The sequence below is a fragment of the Heloderma suspectum genome, chromosome 6 (assembly GCF_057233095.1).
Source record: "Heloderma suspectum isolate Gila_16-S chromosome 6, 16-S_ref, whole genome shotgun sequence".
In the NCBI taxonomy this organism is placed as follows: domain Eukaryota; kingdom Metazoa; phylum Chordata; class Lepidosauria; order Squamata; family Helodermatidae; genus Heloderma; species Heloderma suspectum.
This window is the reverse complement of record NC_139463.1, coordinates 76,989,448-77,007,004: the sequence shown is the minus strand read 5'-3', so window position 1 is coordinate 77,007,004 and position 17,557 is coordinate 76,989,448. Positions and strand designations below refer to the sequence as shown.

At 46.9% G+C, this 17,557-nt stretch overlaps 1 protein-coding gene across 2 annotated transcripts; it reads right to left on the bottom strand.

The window, feature by feature from the left end:
- Positions 1–673: 673 nt before the first annotated feature.
- Positions 674–13,911, bottom strand: CHMP2A (charged multivesicular body protein 2A). 2 transcript variants are annotated; one of them, XM_084805087.1, is made up of 6 exons: positions 13,813–13,911; positions 7,114–7,308; positions 6,172–6,351; positions 5,199–5,329; positions 4,047–4,108; positions 674–2,212 (listed from the first exon to the last, which is right to left on the bottom strand). In XM_084805087.1, exons 2-6 carry the CDS (start codon positions 7,279–7,281, stop codon positions 2,091–2,093), a joined length of 663 nt encoding a protein of 220 aa, XP_084661213.1. In that variant the 5' UTR covers positions 7,282–7,308; positions 13,813–13,911; the 3' UTR covers positions 674–2,090. The 2 variants fall into 2 exon arrangements, with proteins under 2 accessions (XP_084661213.1, XP_084661216.1); XM_084805090.1 differs by having other exon boundaries at positions 13,854–13,911.
- Between the last annotated feature and the right edge of the window lie 3,646 nt (positions 13,912–17,557).

The following is a 17,557-nucleotide window of genomic DNA, read 5'->3' as shown; positions in this document are numbered from 1 at the left end:
GGGGGAAGAGTGAGGGAAAGGAAGCATGTCTTTCTGGAGAACCCTGGAGGGCTGGATTCAGACCCCAGGAGGGTGGGATTTGGCCCCCAGACCTGAGGTTCTGCAGCTGACTTAGGTTCTCCCAGTAAAAGCCACAGGCACTGAAAAGCTGACAGTGCTTTATTGTCACTGTGTCCTTCACATGTGGGTCTACTACAGCACCAATGGACCTCAAACTTGGGTTTATTCTTAGTAAAACACACGTTCCTGGACGAAAAAGCTATTTCGAAGGACTTGTTCCTTCTTCCATGTATCGGAATCCACAGAAAATAGTTTGTGCGTGCCAAGCTGTGCATGCAGTGAACCAGGATTGCAACACATGATTCGTTTTAAGTGTGGGATTTTCCAGTCACAAACACTAGGATGGTTTCTAGTGAGGATTTTTTTAAATGCCTGCTCCTCAAAAGAGAGGCCTCCTTCACTAGTCTGCTCTTGTGCCAGCTCCATCTAACCTCCTGCCACAAGTCCAAAAAAGGGAAGGAAACTTCTCCAGGGACCAGTCTGTTCAGCACGGCTTCGCAAGCTTGTACTGCAGGGTGCAAGATGGTGGGTGCAGATTCTTACATCTCTTGCTCAAGATCTAGTGGATCCCTGTGACCAGCGGCCCACAAATTTCTAGCTTTTGGATTCACACTTGTTGGCAGAACGTATCAAGCCTCAGTTTCCAGATGCTGTCACAGCAGAACTCTCAAAGGTATGGCTCACAAGAACCTGAACCAAGAACTAGAAAGACAGGCAGCAGGTTGACGATAAACAGAAATCAGACAAGATGGTGCCACACCCTACTTGAAATCCGATTCAGAATCATTCTCTGGATATGCTCCAGGGCCGCTGCAAGAGCTTTCCATGACCTCCAGGATCCGCGTGGCTTTCTTCTTCTTCACCGCATCTTGCACCAGTTTTTCAAGCCTGCAGAACGGCATTCCTGCCTCTCCTTCCAGCAATTGTGTCCCTCCCAAATACTAACTCAGCCTTCCCATAATTGCAGCCCAACACATCTGGAGGGCGCCAGGCTGGGGAAGGCTGTACTAAGGCAAAAGGCAGATAGGGTGCTCAAGCTTCTATTCACCCCATAGTTAAAGGGCCCAGGAACAAGAACACTAGCACACTACAGGTTGGTGGCTGGGAGCCCAGCTAAACAGGCAACAGTGCTGCACTTCAACCCAAGTGGTCCATTTTGAGAATGTCAAGGTAGGTGGGGGGAGGATGTGGCAGTGGCTCTGCCATCGCAAGCTGTGGACCTTAAGTATTTCCAAGTTCAAGAGGCAAGCAAGAACAGTTAAGGCAATAACCTGGCCAAAATCCCAGCATGCAACATAATACAACTGCGTACAGACACTGCTCCAGAGGTCAGAGACTGCACCGAAAGCCAGCTACCACACAAACGGCAGCGCTGAGACTCTCGGGGCCACAACCTCCGCTTTGGAAGCAACAGCAGACACCCGAGGAACTTTCGATACAAAGCCACAACCTTTATTACAAGTGACAGATGGACGCAACGGCAAGACCCACCTGTCTCCAGGTGGCTGTATATAAAGCTTTAAGCTGGGAAAGTGCTACAAAGGTTCTCGCCACCATCACAGTAGGAGCAGGAGGCATCTGCCAAGGTGCTCCCTGTTGCTCCTCCTCTCCCCCAGCCCCTCCCCACCACCAGCACCAGCAGAACATCAGGGACTGTGCAGGGATGACGAGAGGCCGTGTCACCCACACCCGCCCCGCCATTGAGAAGAGAGCTTATTCTGAGTCTCCAAATCACCCAGGCTCGAGGAATGAAGGCATTTACAAGGTACATGGGGGAAAAAAGAAAAGAAAAACCCATTGCCCACACAACCTTGCCAGGTGATATTAAAAGTCCTTTTAAAAGGAAGGGGAGGGGGGAGAAAGAGCACTAGCCCCGTGCCATTTAACACTTTCCCTCCCCCCATGCTGCCCACAGCCACCCCCGCGAGCCTGCTCGGCTCTACTCCCTGCCACAGCAGAGGGAGCCCCAACGTCACGAGTGTCTCGAGAGCCACGCCATGCCAGGAGAGGGAAGCTGAGCTCCGTGTCCGCTAGTCCCGCCGCAGGTTCTTTAGCCGCTCCTCCAAATCGGCGTCTGCATCGGCGAGGGCTGCTGAGGCCTCGGCTTTCTTCCCTCCTGCCACGCTCAGGGAGCCACCAGTTGAAGGCAGGTCTGCAAGGGAGAAGGTGACGTCTGAGATGACACAACACGCACCATTCTTCCCTCTCTTCCCAGGTCTCGCCACGCTCTCAGCACCAACACCACATCCAGATTTATTTGTAAAGGTAGCCGTGTGGCCAGCAGAGAGACAATGCTAGAGGTGCGCACGTATGAGAAATAGGCTTAAGCCAGGGATGGGGAACATGTGGCCAGATGTTGCTAGACTGCCACTTCCAGCATCCCTCACCATTGGCTGTGCTGGCCAGGGGTGAAAGGAGTTGCAGTCCAACAACATCTGGAGGGCCACATGTTCCCCACCCTGTCCTACTTAGTTTCTAGTGGGAATGGATGTTGTTTCATTTTCTTTCACACTTCCATTTCTGTCCTAATTTTTCCTGAATTACATGTTTGCCTTGCTTAAGAACATTCCTGAGACCTGCCCCAAACATGTGATCTTCATCCTGCTTGGTTCCACACTGCCGGAACATTATTCTTTAGGAGGTGGGTGATACAGCTGGAAATCTCACAGTGTTAAATAAGAAAAGATGTAGTGGAGACTTCAGATCAGTCCAGCTTCTGCTAGTTATGAATCAGCACCCCTGCCTACAGATGCAAAATTTCTGGAAATTTTGAGGCCATAGGAAAGAAATGGTTTTTTCTTGTTTTTTTCAGGAAAATATGGAAACTTTGGGAAAAATTGAAAAATAAGCAATACTTTTTAAGCACTCCTCACAGATCTAAAGTTCACTTTGTTGCTTTAAGACAGCCTTCCCCAACATGGTGTCCTCTAGAAATTTTGGACTTCAACTCCCATCAGCCTCAGGCAGCATGACCAACAGTCAGGAATGCTGGGCACTGTAGTCCAAAACATCTGGAGGACCCCAGGTTGTGGAGGGCTGCTTTAGGAACATAAAGCAGTCTTTTTGTTCCTAACATTATTTTATTATAACTTAGTTTGCTCATAAAATTATGGCTATATTTTAAAACTTTTAAAAGTAAACTCAGTTAGTAGAGTTGTAATTACTGTCTGAACAGATTAGAACTACATTAAATGACTGCTACCGCATCTAACCAGAACAAGCCCAGAAACACAGGACTCTATAGAACAAAACCCAAACTGTCAAGAATGCACAATGGTGACTCTACTCACACGTTGGGAAACTGGGCATAAATGTCTATCAGTAAAATATACTTTAGATCAATCATTTTAAGTAAGAATGAAAGAAATAACTATGCTGGGAATCTTACAGAGAAGATTAAAAAAAAATTTCCCCATGGCTTCATTATTTCCAGACATTTTACATCTCTAGTCTTTCTATAAAAGTGTTCATATTACATAGTTTTTAGAAATCAGGGGGAGGGGGAGAAAAGGCTGGGTAACAATATATAAATACTTTGTCTCAAATTCTAAAAGAAAGTATTTCATAATCCAAAGCTGTTCAATTTTTCCAATTTTGGGGAAAAAGAACAGTCCTCAGAAAAAAAATGTTGTCCCCCCCCTCCCCCGATGCTTCCAGGGCAGGGGGTCTGGGCCTTCACATCTCTATCCCTGCCTACCTGAATTTAAGAATATGGTCAGGTGGGGACAACTGTCCTATTCCTCCATGTTAAAAGCCACCTCAGAGCTGGGCCTGAGCATAGCTCAGTGGCTCAGCTGGATCAGTCTCTTGGTCCATAACATAACTTCTGCAGCTATGATCCTGCTACAGCCCTCCTAATGGAGAACAAGGGTTGAACCCTCTGTCTATGATCTGCATTGATCTGCAAGGGTCATACAGGTTGTGCCCGCTTACTGTGGCCATACTCCTTCTCCCACCCCTAACTTCCACTATGCCCAGATACTCACTGGAGAGCTCGTCCGTCAGTGTCAGACCTAGCTCATCCAACACCTGGGAGACAACAGCATCGCTGTGAAGGGAAGAGAACAGCATGAGACCTCATGAGGAAAGATGCATCTATCTGTCTGCACACCCTGCCCATTACTTTTACCCATCCCCACACCTAGAGCTCCTGTCTGAGATTCAGGAAGAATTCACATATTTTATTTGGTTGTGAACAGAGCACTAGATCTGCAGAGCTGGGAGAGATACAACAATTGAAATCCTACCCCTCCCAAACTTCTCTGTAGCAGCACCCACCCTCTGGAAAACCCTCCTTCTTGCAGTTTGGGAGGCAAAAAATGTGACCTCTTTTAAACGCCTCCCCAAAACACACATTTTCACCCAGGCTTTCCCTGGGCTGTAAGTAATTAATCATGCCACTCCATCTTACTGTTCCTTGAATTGCTTTTACTGCAGTTGTTTCAATTTTGTGCTTTTAATGTTGTGTTTCTAATATTGTATTGAAATGTATTTTAATATTTATTGTGAACCGCTGAGGGATTTTATTATATTCAGTGGTATACAAATGTCACACATGAATAAATAATAAATATACCACTCTTTCCAATGCTAACTGCAGTCAGTCCATATCCTGTGCATTTATTAACTGCTCTATAACTATACCATTTTGTCTGAACCTGCAGTGCTACACACACACACACACACACACACACACACAAATATATGCATGTGCGGACATGAACATACACACATTTTTTTTACCCACATGTACTGTTCAGACATATAGTTAGAAGGGAAAGCAGCTGCCTTTCTGAAAGGTCTCAAACTCGTTCTGTCATCCCCTTTAGGATGCTGCCACACAGTGATGGTGGCGGCACCCATCTCCTTTCTCTTAACTACCACATACGCACACCTCTTCCAGAAACCCCAGTAAAAACTTGATATGGCATATCCAGATTTCACAGAAGGAGAACAGGAAAACTGGTGCAGTACCTGCTGCCTCCATGAGAATAAGGCCTTTGTGACATGACGTGTCCTTCCAGCACTTTAGCTACCTACAAAATATATCAGCTATGCAAGGATGGGACACATGCTATGCCAACTCCATGCTGCCTTTGCTTCGCCCCACCCCCATACCGGTCCATCATCCTACACACCTTTCCTCCTCATCTTCCTCATCTCCCATGGCATCATCAATGGCATCATTCATCATTTCCTCCTTCATGTCCATGATCTCCGACTGCTTCTCAAATTCCATCATGATCTTCTGGATCTGGGGCAACTTGAGCTGAAAGAAGCCGAGGAGGCATGGCATTACAACAGAGACACTGACCGGCCTTCAACACTTGTAAGAGAAGTAGCAGGGAAACACTAGTTGCATCACTAAATGTGGCAGATTGTCTCTTACAGAAAGAGAGGGAGAGAGAATTTTCATTTTTAAAGAAGCAGTAGTTGGAGAGACTACTGCTGTTAGCATGTAGCATGAACAGCTCAGATCTGCTCACATCTCATCTGGTCAGTTCACACAAGTCAACTACAAACAAGTCAATTGTCCCAGAGACCAACTCTTTCTGTTGATGTCTGGGAGAAGTGGGGTGGGGTCATGACTGGAGGTGAGGGGAATTATGCTCCGTTAAGATCACCACACACTTTTTGGGCCTCTTTTCAGAGGTTCAGTGCAAGACTTTTAAAAAAGCCTTTCAATTTGGTGTTTTCTGCCTAGCCCCCATAACCTATCCTCCATCAAGCTTCCTCTTCCCATTCTGGGAAACCATGTCTTAACGTCAGCTCTGTAGCCTGCACACCCTGTTGCAAGGAAGAGAACATAAGCTGCTGCTTTATACCAGGTCAGATTATTTGTCTGTCTAGCACAAGTCTGTCTGCTCTGATTGGCAGAAGCTCTCCAGGGTCTCAGGCACATGACCCTTTTAACTGCAGATACCAGGGATTGAACCTGGGAACTTCTGCACGTCGTCTTATTGATAGGCCAGACTGAAAGTCTGGCATGCCTCCTTTGACAAACTGCCCCTCAGCTCTACTCCTGCCCAAAAACTGGATTCCACCCAGCAGTCTGAACTCAATCCTAGCCCTGCAGAGCTCCCTGAAGGAATGGGGTTGGAAGTGACCCACCTGTCTGTTCATTGTAGCCATGGCTTTCGTGACGCCCTTCATTGCCTGAGCCATGGAGTTGTTAGACTTGAGGGTTTGTATCTTGAGGGACACTGCTTGGATGTTAGCTCGCATCATGATGAACTTCTTGACGTAGCGCCTAGTCCGCACCAGGTCCTTAGCCATGATCTTCACTGCATCCTGGGGTGGGAGAAACAGGTTTGAGACAGGGATGCAAATGCCATCCGGTGGCAGTCATTCATTCGTTCCATTTATTATGTTTCTACACCACCCAATAGCCAAAGCTTTCCCAGCAGTTTACAAAGATTAAAAACCTTAAAATACAATATTATACATAATATAAAAACTATTTACATACAAGCATATAGACACATGCATGCACGCACACACACGCACACCTCTCTCTCTCTCTCTCTCTCTCTCTCTCTCTCTCTCTCTCAGGGAGCAATCCTATGGCCCCTAGACATTGTCTGAAGAGCCACAGGATTGTTCGGATTCCCCCTTCTGAAGTCGGAGACAGCACTCTGACCTCGGAAGAGGGAGTGAGAAATTCAAACCCCCTGCCTCCTTGCAGCTGGTGCAGAAATTCGTGCTGGCTGGGCTCCAAGGCTGGAAAATCAACCTTGGAGAGGGGGGAAAAGGGAACATTCCAATAGGTGGGGAGTGGAGGCCAGGATACAAGCTATCCTGAGCCTCTTCCAGCCTCCTTCCCTTCCCCTCTGAAGCATCATCGCTAGAAGGCAAAAAAGCCCATCTAGTGAAAAACACAACAATTGAAGGATGGGGAGGCAAAGACCACCTCCTTCTGCCCTGCTGGCTTCAGCCTGGCAGGGCACTGGACACACAGAAGCCTCTGAGTTAAAACAATTTTAACAATCAACAATAAGAAATCCCAGGACCCTATTAACACTACCCACATTCACACTCCCTTCCCAAGCTCACCATCTGCCCCTGTTTGGCCATTTTCTTGATGTCAGCAATGATCTTCTTCTCTTGGGTTTCCAATTTCTGCCGCTCACGGTCCAGCTCTCGCATGGCACGGTTCAGTGCCCGTTGATTTTGCCGCAGCATCTCCTCTGGGGTCTTCCGGCGCCCAAACAGCAGATCCATTGTGGCAGAAGATGCGTCAGCCTACAACTGTTGAGACAAGAGAATCAGACAATGGGAGCTTTGATACATACATTTGTCTCCATAATAGGGAAACACCTTTGGGGTAAGAATTAAAAGGAACTCTGACCAGAGCATACCACCATCAAATAGGAATAGCGGGTGACCAGGAGAACTACAACCAGAGCTGAATGATGAATACATCACACCGGGCACTTGGAAGAGCCCAGAGTGAGGAATGAAAATGTGTCTTTGATTGTTTGTCTTTGTGTTTGGAAAATTAAATAATAATGATGATGATGATGATGATGATGAAGAAAATGTGTCTGGCCATTAAAGCCATACAGAGAGACAGCTCTGCATGATTTGTCCCATCCACCTTTCTGGAAACAGAAAACATGAATTTTAAGCCGGGCTACCTTCTGGTAGCAGGCTTAAAACAAATTAGGCTCACTCACTCTAATTGCAACTTTTGTTGCTGCTGTTATTAACTGCTTACTATTAAGTCAATAGAACAATTATAAACATCAAAAACAACGGCTAAAGTGGATTTATTCAACAAGACTAGAACTATATCAACACACTCCAAAACTGATATATTATCCATCCCACCCTCTTTCCTTCTTGCCTGCTGCTATGTGAACATAGAAACTTTATGAATCGAGCAAAAAAAAAAGTCAGAAAGAAAGAATTAAGAAAGCAGGTGGAAAAATAAAGAGGCAAATCTTCAGGACTTGCACTGATGGCCAGACTCATCCAGTTCCATAGTACAACCAAACATTTTAAAGAATCACTGCCACCATCCTGGATTTCTGGAATGGAGTACAGCCATACTTTTGAATAAACACCTCTCTGCCAGAGGCTCTGAGCCACTAACTCAAATTAGTGACAAGCCCAAGACACAGCTTGTGTGGCATCACAATGACTGAAATCACAATGCTGCAAAGAGCTGGGCCAGAGACATACCTGAGAGGGCGACTCTGTGGCTACAAAAAGTAAATATTTGGGAATGCCACCCTCATCCCCCCCACAAGAATGCCTGTTGTTTTACAGCCAAGATCCTAACAGCTACCATATTTGTATGTTGTCTGACTATGCCAAGGAGATTGTGATAAAGTCAGAAATCACATGAGGTAACTCACGTACCAAACATACCTAAGAGACCCCCCACTCCATGGCTTCTAAAATTAGCCTTTTTAAGAAGACCACCTATGTGCCCCATAGTTACCAAAAAACCTTTGTTCCCCAGAGATTCACCAAAACCTGAATCGTAGCATCTTTTGGTATGAAGCTGTGAAAATAACTTTTTATTTGGGCTGGGCTTTGACAAGAAGGGACTAGAGTGAGCATGAAGGTGGCATTCTTAATCGATTATTAGGCTTTAGTCTTTTATTGTAACAAGCTACCATAGACATACGGAAAGCCAGGCCCTGTGTCACTCTCTAGCATAACCACGAAAGAGAACCCAGAGAAAGGCTATGCAGATAGAGGGTGGCTTTCTTAATGGTTCCCACAGGGTTGTAGGGACAACGGCTACGATCTGGGAAACACTAAGCGCAGCTGGCCCCTGCAAATTCTGACCTCTACTTGCAGGGATCGGGGTGGGGCAATATATCTCAAAGGTGCATTGCACACACAAAGAACTCTTATGGACCCTCCTTTACTATTTAAATGAAGAACATTTCTTCCTGTGTGTGTCTAAAGTAGTTAACATACAGTTATCTGCTCAAAGCCTTCGGGATAGACAAGAGAGACATCCATGAGGAATGCATATCTAAATAAGGCTACAAGAGCACCTGCAGCAGCGGTGCTGCCCACTAGACAAGCCAGCTCTAGAAGATAGCCAGTTTCCAGCCAAGCAGCCTGGAGATGCCCCAGCACTTTCACATTCACATAAGGCATTATCACAAGACTGCTTAACACAATTTAGTTTCCCCTTACCAAATGTAGTTATATTTATTATTTAAAACAATAAGCTACCTTTTAGGGAAAACCCTCCCAAGCCAGTGTACCAAATTGTAAACCACAAAACACAATTAAAACCATGATAAAAATTAAGCAAAAATGAAATCATAACCATTAAAGCCAGAAAACACCATACACACACCCAAATTGGCCACGGTAAAGAGGTAAGCTTTTAGAGCTGCTTGAAGGGCTGTAAGGATACAGCCTGCTGGAGATCAACTGGAACAGAGTTCCACAAGTAGAGAGCCACTACTGAGAAGGCCCTATCCTTCATACCCATCAGCCTAATTACCCTGACAGGCAGGCACACAAGTACACCCCCCCAGTGTTGGTCTTGAGCATGGGCAAATTGGTATAGGTAAAGATGGTCTGTCAGTTAACCCGGACCATTTATTAATTATTATTATTAATAATAATATTTCTATACCGCCCCATAGCCGAAGCTCTGAGCAGTTTACAAAAGTTAAAACATTAAAATACAAAATACAATGTTTAAAAACCATTTACATAAAAACATACAGACAATATATACAGACAACATACAGCTAAAAACAACTTTGAACTAAAACCAATTTTTTAAAAATCCAACAATAAAACACAGCTTAAAACAACACTGCTTAAAACAATATACAAAAGTCAGAAGGAACAAGAGTTCTAAGAAAAGAAGGCCTGCCAGAATGATAGCATCTTTCATGCCTGCTTAAAAGCCTTCAATGAGGTAAGCAGGTGCATTTCAATCAGCAGGACATTCCACAATTGAGGGGCGGCAAAGGAAAAGGTCCTCCTGTGTGCGGCTGCCAATCTCACATTAGGCAACCAAAGCAGACAGCCCTCAGAAGACCTTAGGTGGCGAACTGGGACGTGCTGCCTAAGGTACCTTGGACCTAGACCATGTAAGGCTTTAAAGGCAAGAACCAGCACTTTGCTCGGAAACAAATTGGCAGCCAGTGTAAAGATTTTAAAACCAGTATAATATGGTCTCCACAGGATGTCCCACAGACCAACCTGGCTGCCATATTTTGTACCACCTGAAGTTTCCAAACTAAATATAAAGGCAGCCCCAAGTACAGCACATTGCAGAAATGAAGACTGGAGGTTACCAGCACGTGCACCATCTACCAAGTCCACATGTTCCAGGAATGGGTGTAGCTGGCGTATCAGCCGAAGGTGATAACAGGCACTTCTCACCCTTGCCTCCACCTAGGGTGCCAGGAGTAGGGTTCGGTCAAGAAGCATCCCCAACCTATGAACTTGCTCCTTCAGGGGGAGTGCAGTCCCATCAAGAACTGGTTGACATGCCTCAATACCTGAATTAGGACCCTTCACAATGAACACCCCTGTCTTGCCTGGATTCAGTTTCAGTTTATTCTCCCTCATCCAGCCCATTACCGACTTCAGGCAGTCATTCAGAGAAGTCACACTTTCCTTAGATAAAAATGTCAAGGAGAAATAGATTTGGGTGCCATCAGCATACTGATAACACTCAGCCCCAAACCTCCTCATGATCTCTCCCAGCAGTTTCATGTAGATATTGAACAGCATCAGGGATAGAACAGAGCCCTGAGGGACTCCACATAATAGTTCCTTTTTCGAGGAACAACTATCCCAAGCAACACCATCTGGAGCCATCCTGAGAGAAAGGAGTGGAACCACTGCAGAGCAGTTCCCCCAACTCCCTCAGGTGATCCAGAAGGATACCACGGTCGATGGTATCAAATGCTGCTGAGAGATCCAAAAGAATCAACAGGGATGCACTCTCCCTATCGATTCCTAGGCAAAGATCATCCAACAAGGCAACCATGGCAGTCTCAACTCTGTATCCCGCTCTGAAGCTGGTTTGAAATGGGTCTAGGTAATCAGTTTTATCCAAGACTGCTTGGGGTTGAATGGACACCGCCTTCTCAATTACCTTGCCCAAAAATGGTAGATTATTTACTGGCCTTTAATTACTGAAGTCTAGGGGAGCAAGAGAAAGCTTCTTCAGAAGTGGTCTAACAATTGCTTCTTTCAGACATGATGGAAAATTACCTTCCCTTAGGGAGGCATTAATAATATTCAGCAAGAATTGCTTTACCATCTCCCTTCCCTAGACTACAAGCCAGGATGGGCAGGGATCGAGAGGACAAGTTGTCTTTTTGACCAAACCAAACAGCTTGTCCATATCATGAGTCACAAGCTGAAAATGATCCAGTTTAATTGTGCAAGCAGAGTTGCTGGACACCCCACTGTTGATTTCTGTCCCCACAACAGCATCCAAGTTGGCTCGTATCCGAGAGATTTTATCCACGAAAAACTCATTAAAGGCATCACAGCAAGCTACTGAAGGCTCTACAATCGGATTCAGTGTGTGTGCCAGAGAGGTGGGGGCTGACTCAGCTCCCTAACCACACTGAACAACTTGGCTGGGTGCGCGTTTTCGGATGCGATACGTGTAGAGTAGAAAGCTCTCTTTGCTGCATGTATTGCCACCTCATAGGTCTTCAAATGATCCCTACGATGTGTCTTGTCAGATTCAAGTCGAGTTTTCCACCATTGGCACTCTAGTCATTGTCGTTGCTGCTTCAGCTCCCTCAGTTCTTCTGTAAACCATGGAGCTTGTTTGGAAGCGGGTAGGAGAGGACTTCTAGGAGTGACAGTATCAATAACCTGGTCAGATCTTCATTCCACACAGAGACTAGGGATTCGACCGGTCGGCAGCGGCACCAGCCAAGAAACCCCCCAAGACATTTTGGAATTGTAATGGATCCATCAGCCTTCGGAGGTGGACCATCTTAACTGGTACCAGCTCTGAATAGACAGTGATCCGCCCAAGACAACACGGATACAGATAGAACCTCCACCCATGGATCATTCTCCTGATCGGAGCAGAAGATCAAATCGAGTGTGTGACCAGCTTCATGTGTTGGCCCCTTGACCACCTGGGACAGGCCCATGGTTGTCATGGCCACCATGAACTCCTGAGCTACTCTTGGCAAGCTGGACCCAAGGGGGATGTTGAAGTCGCTCAGGACAAAAAGCCTGGGCAACTCCAACACCAGCTTCAAGACCAGTTCTGTGAGCTCAGTTAGGGACTCTGTTAGGCAGTGGGGTGGCCAGTACACTAACAGAATTTAAGCCCATTAGGGCTATAAAGGCCTATACCAGCACCTTAAATTAGGCCCCCAAACACCCTGGCAGTCAGTGCAGTTGAAAATTAATTCTTATGAATGGATCTAAGCAAAGAGGAAGAGCTCATGAATGCAGCCTGAAAGGCACTTCATCATCTGTGTTTATGCCAAGCTGATAACTGCTGCCACACTAACTTCCACTTAAACCTTAACGTGGGCAAACACCAACACTGCCTGGCCAACCAGAGATCATACAAGGCAATCTCCCTATCAAGCCATCCAAGAGCAGATTGATTTTGCTTATTGCAGAAGCCAGGACGAATGACGCAGCCCTGACTAGGGAACTCCTGCCATCAGCTCCTAAGTGAGGACTTCTTCAGGAACCTCAGACTACTCTCAGTTCTGTATTTTTGTAAAGATGTGTGTGTTTATTTTTCAGATTTTAAAAGCTTAAACTGCCTTTGGTGCCTTGCTAAAAAGGCAGCATGTAAGTGCAATCAATCAATAATCAATCAATCACTAACAGAGTAAGGACAAGTAATGCACAAATAATTGAAAAAGGGGACGTGGTAAGGAACCTGAATGCCTTAAAGCAAGGCAAGTCTTAAGAACTTCGTTGCCAAGGCCACTCAAAACAGGACAACAGCATCTAGAATAGCCTTCCCTAACTGGTGCCCTCCAGATGTGTTGGACCACAACTCCCATTGCCAACCAACAAACTGGGGGTGATAGACGGACATGATGGGAGTTGTAGTCCAGCACACCTGGAGGGCCCCAAGGGGGGGAAGACTGAGCTAAAAGATTCGTAACATCATCTCAGCCTTGTACAGGTTTGGTGCCTAAATTAAGCGGTCGGGGGGGGGGGGCGAGAAATGGCCCCAGCCTCACCTCCTACAGCAACGCTGGGGAGCCTCCTTTTGCCCGAGGGCTGATTTCGGAGAAGCTCTTGGGGGCCATACGCCCGTGGTGGGCGGGGCCGAACACGAGAAGGGTGGAGCCAAATCCCCAAACACCAGCCTATTTCAGCTTAAAGCTCTTACTGCGGGTAACTCATCCTCAGGAGAGGCATTTCAACCTTTTGAAATGGAGGAAAACTGCACAGAAGCTGGGAAGCCACCCAACGGCCGGGAGGGCACGGCCATTTGGGGGACCCTGGAGGGCCGGATTTGGCCCTCGGGGGGCGGAGGTTCTTCAGCCCCGTCCTAGAAGAGCGAGAAAATAAATGCGACTACAGTTATTGAAAATACTTGACCAATGTTAGTGTAAAGGGCAATAAATCAAGGGAAGGGAAGGGAAGGGAAGGGAAGGGGGGAATGACCCCCCATTTCTCTCAGGCGACGCCCTTGGTGGCCCCAAATCCACCCCCCGCAGGGCTCCCCACGCCCCCAATTCCGCTTTCCATCACTGACCGACCCCAACCTCGCCCACGTCCCCCCCACCCCGCACAAATACCAGAACGGACCGTCTCTATGGTAATCCCGGGCCAGAGAAAGGGCCCCTCACCGAGCAGCAGCCCGAAACCCCCCTCAGCCGCTTGTTGCTTCCGCTACGCTCTTCTTCCGCCTTGGCCCACTGACGTCACGGGAGGGCGGGGCAATCTTGCGACAGGGTCACGCGGGCGGAGGGGGGTCAACAGCTCAGAGGCCGCCTCGCTTTGCGGCGGCGAAGAGGACGCGGGCGCCGGCTGCGGGGGCAACGCAGAGCCAGAGCCAGAGCCAGAGCCAGAGCCAGAGCCAGAGCGGGGGGGGGGAGGGTGTCGCGCGCCACCTCCGGCGTTATTGGCACTTCCGGTTCGGCGTCGGGGCCGGTTATCTCACAGTGTCATGAGCAGCGCAGAGAGGGCCGTCTCGTATTCTGCCGCTTTTCCTGGTTTCGACGGAGGAGCCCTTTTTCAATGCCTCCCCGAGAAGGAGAACTGTTCATAGAAAACATGAGAGAAATCCGGGATTTTACCGCTTTCGTGCTTGGGCGGCGGTGTGTCTCACTCGCACAGACTTGTAGTAAGGACAGGAATTCGTGCTCTTTCTTAATCTGGGTCTGAATTCGAGTGAAAGGGGCATTTTTTAAAAGCTGTTAAACGTTGGATTCCTGCATTGAGCAGGGGGTTGGACTCGATGGCCTCGTGGGCCCCCTCCAACCCTACTGTTCTATGATTTCTGCGTTGGCATCAATGGGGGAGATTTAAAAACAGCTTTCGCTGTGAACCCAGAATTTCCCTGTTCAGACAAGGAGATGGGCCGCTGCAGTTCTTTGTTATCTCCGTGCGAAAAAATCGGAACTGTCTCCAAGCTAAGATCATGATGTTACTATCATATCCAGATAGATATGAGCCCCGTTTTGTCAGACGAATATGCATGCAAGCGTTTAACATTGTAGCAATCAAGACACGCAAAAGCTGTTCAGTTGCCCACTGGCTGCCTTGATGCCTCATCAGATTAAGCTACTCGGTGGTTTGTGCCCCATATTAGTCCTACTTAGAGAAGACCCATTGAGATGAATGGGACTTAATTTAGACTAACATTGGATACAACCCTGTACCTGCAATTCAAATGTAGTAAGAGTAGGGTATGGCTCTATTAACAGTGACGAAGAAGTGAGCAAGGTTCATCAAAAACCTTTGTCAGGATGAATGTTAAGCAAAAAAAAAAGCTTATGTTACCTATGAATTTTTCGCTATCATAACTTTTCTGCAACAGTGTACATACATACACACGACAGTAAGGTAGTTTAAAGTTTGAAAATACAGTAGCAGCAGCAAATCATTCCAATCGTCGCCATTCTGTGTACTCATAGAAAGCTTTTAAAACTAAACTTTTGTGGGGTTTGGGGATTTAATTCCCCTCTCCACGGACTTCCTATAGGCACATGCTCACTTGTTTAGTATAATAAGAGACTGCAGGATCGAGCCAAGGGATTCATAACGTGCATAGGTACAGTGATTGTAGGACGTGGGCTCCCTAACATGGTGCCCTCCAGACTTTTTGGACTACAACACCCAACATCCCCCAGCCAGCTGCCAAATCTGACCAAGGGTCCTATCTAGCCCAGCATCCAGTTTTCCACCATGAGCAACCAGATGCTTCTGGAAAGCTCTCAGCAGGGCAGGAAGACAACAGGTCTCACCTACTGTCATCTTATCCACTGACCCACCTGGGCACGTGTCCTAAAGCTACATGCCTTGTACTGGCACAGGATATGGGAGCGATGACAATTGGAAAGAAGCAGGGAAGAGACGTGGAGGCACCCTACTGAAATGCAGTGGGGAAAAAGAAACTGGAAAAATTTGGAGTATTTTAACCCGCAGCCCTTTGTTTCTAAGCTGAGAACGATTAGGGCCACCTTGTTAATAAAGATGTAGTCTGTTATCAACCTGCCTAGCAGCTATTGAAAAAGACAGTTCAGTGCCAGATGGAGCTGAGCACAAGTTCCAATCCTAAAACAACCTTTTCTTATACCCCAGGTAAGCCCATTGTGATAAGCCCTTTTCTCCCACCCACAGCCCTTTTGAACCTTTAATGATTTCCAGTCTGTCTTGAGCTCTGCATTGGTTGAGTAAAGCCTGTAGTACCTGCAAGCTAGATTACAGCCTGGTAACCTTCAGATACATGGCTGAGCCTTTGGAGCAGGAGCCAAGAATTGTCCCTGATGCTATCTCAGGGTCCTCTCATCTTCCAGCTGCAAGTCCAGCCAAAAATAAGTGCTAGAAGCCACTAGCTCACAATACTAAACCTGTTTGAGCCCAATTATCAGTTTTAAACTAGGAGGTTCAAAGGAGCCTTCATAATCATACTAAGAGTTTGTGGCATCGAGTTGTCTGTCAGCAATGCCCCTTGCCCATTGCTACCTAAAAGGCTAGGTTTTGTGCATGACACTCTAGCCCCAAATCTGGTAGTGCAAGAGACTCCAGGGGGTTGCTGTAAGCAGTGGTATTCCCCATAGTAACCTATGGCTGCAAGAGCTGGACCATAAGGAAGGCTGAGCGAAGATAGATGCTTTTGAACTGTGGTGCTAGAGGAAAATTCTGAGAGTGCCTTAGACTGCAAGAAGATCAAACCAGTCCATACTCCAGGAAATAAAGCCAGACTGCTCACTTGAGGGAATAATATGAAAGGCAAAACTGAAGTACTTTGGCCACATCATGAGAAGATAGGATACCCTGGAGAAGATGCTGATGCTAGGGAACGTGGAAGGCAAAAGGAAGAGGGGCTGACCAAGGGCAAGATGGATGGATGATATTCTGGAGGTGACGGACTCGACCTTGGGGGAGCTGGGGGTGGCAACAGCTGACAGGAAGCTCTGGCGTGGGCTGGTCCATGAAGTCACGAAAAGTCAGAAGCGACTGAACGAATAAACAAGTATGTTGCAAGACCTCATGGGATCTTTAAAAAAAAGGTTTTAAAAATATTAGCAGCAGAGGATGAAAAAGCCACCAAAAAGGGGGGATACTTCTGAATGGGGCACCTACTAGTAAGGGACTTTCTGACACTTGCAACCGTCTAACCCTCCATGATCCCTCCCACCTCTTCTGCATACACCAGCTACCATTTTGCAAAACATATTACTTGTTTTCAAAATTCGGGGTACCAGGCTATGGGTTGGATCCACCTTTAATCATACTTAGAACTACTGAACACAACAGGACTTTAAAATCCATGGGGCTGAGTCATGGCTAACTTATCAGCGTACTCGAAATATGATGAAGTTTGGACCCAACTCAGCAGGGTGTGTGTGTGCATGCATTAATGCACACACACACAGCATCTCTGCAGTGCAAGTAAGGCTAGTGTTTACTGCTTGTAACAAATTGCACCCTCTCATTTTAATGTATTCCCAGGAGGCACATGGTTCGCAGCACAGCAACACTGCTGTACAGTACTTCGAACTACTAGGGACCGGTAACGAGATAGCTTCTCTTGTGTAGAAAAATGTAACCTCCTGAGGAGGAATAGTCACCAAAGTAGCATTTATTAGGGTGAAAGACCAGCTCCTTGATAGGTCCCACAGTAGAGTCTGCTCAGTTGTATCAGGGCAAAGCATGAAGGATGATGTCCAAGTGTGCATGCAGCAACCAATTTATCAATTGACAGAGCTGCACCAGGGGGGTGGGGGGGAGAGGATGGAAGAGAATATGACAACAGCCAGAACTGTCTCCAGCAAGTGTGTCAACACTGAGCAGCAAGATCATGAGCATGAAGTCAGCTAGGCAA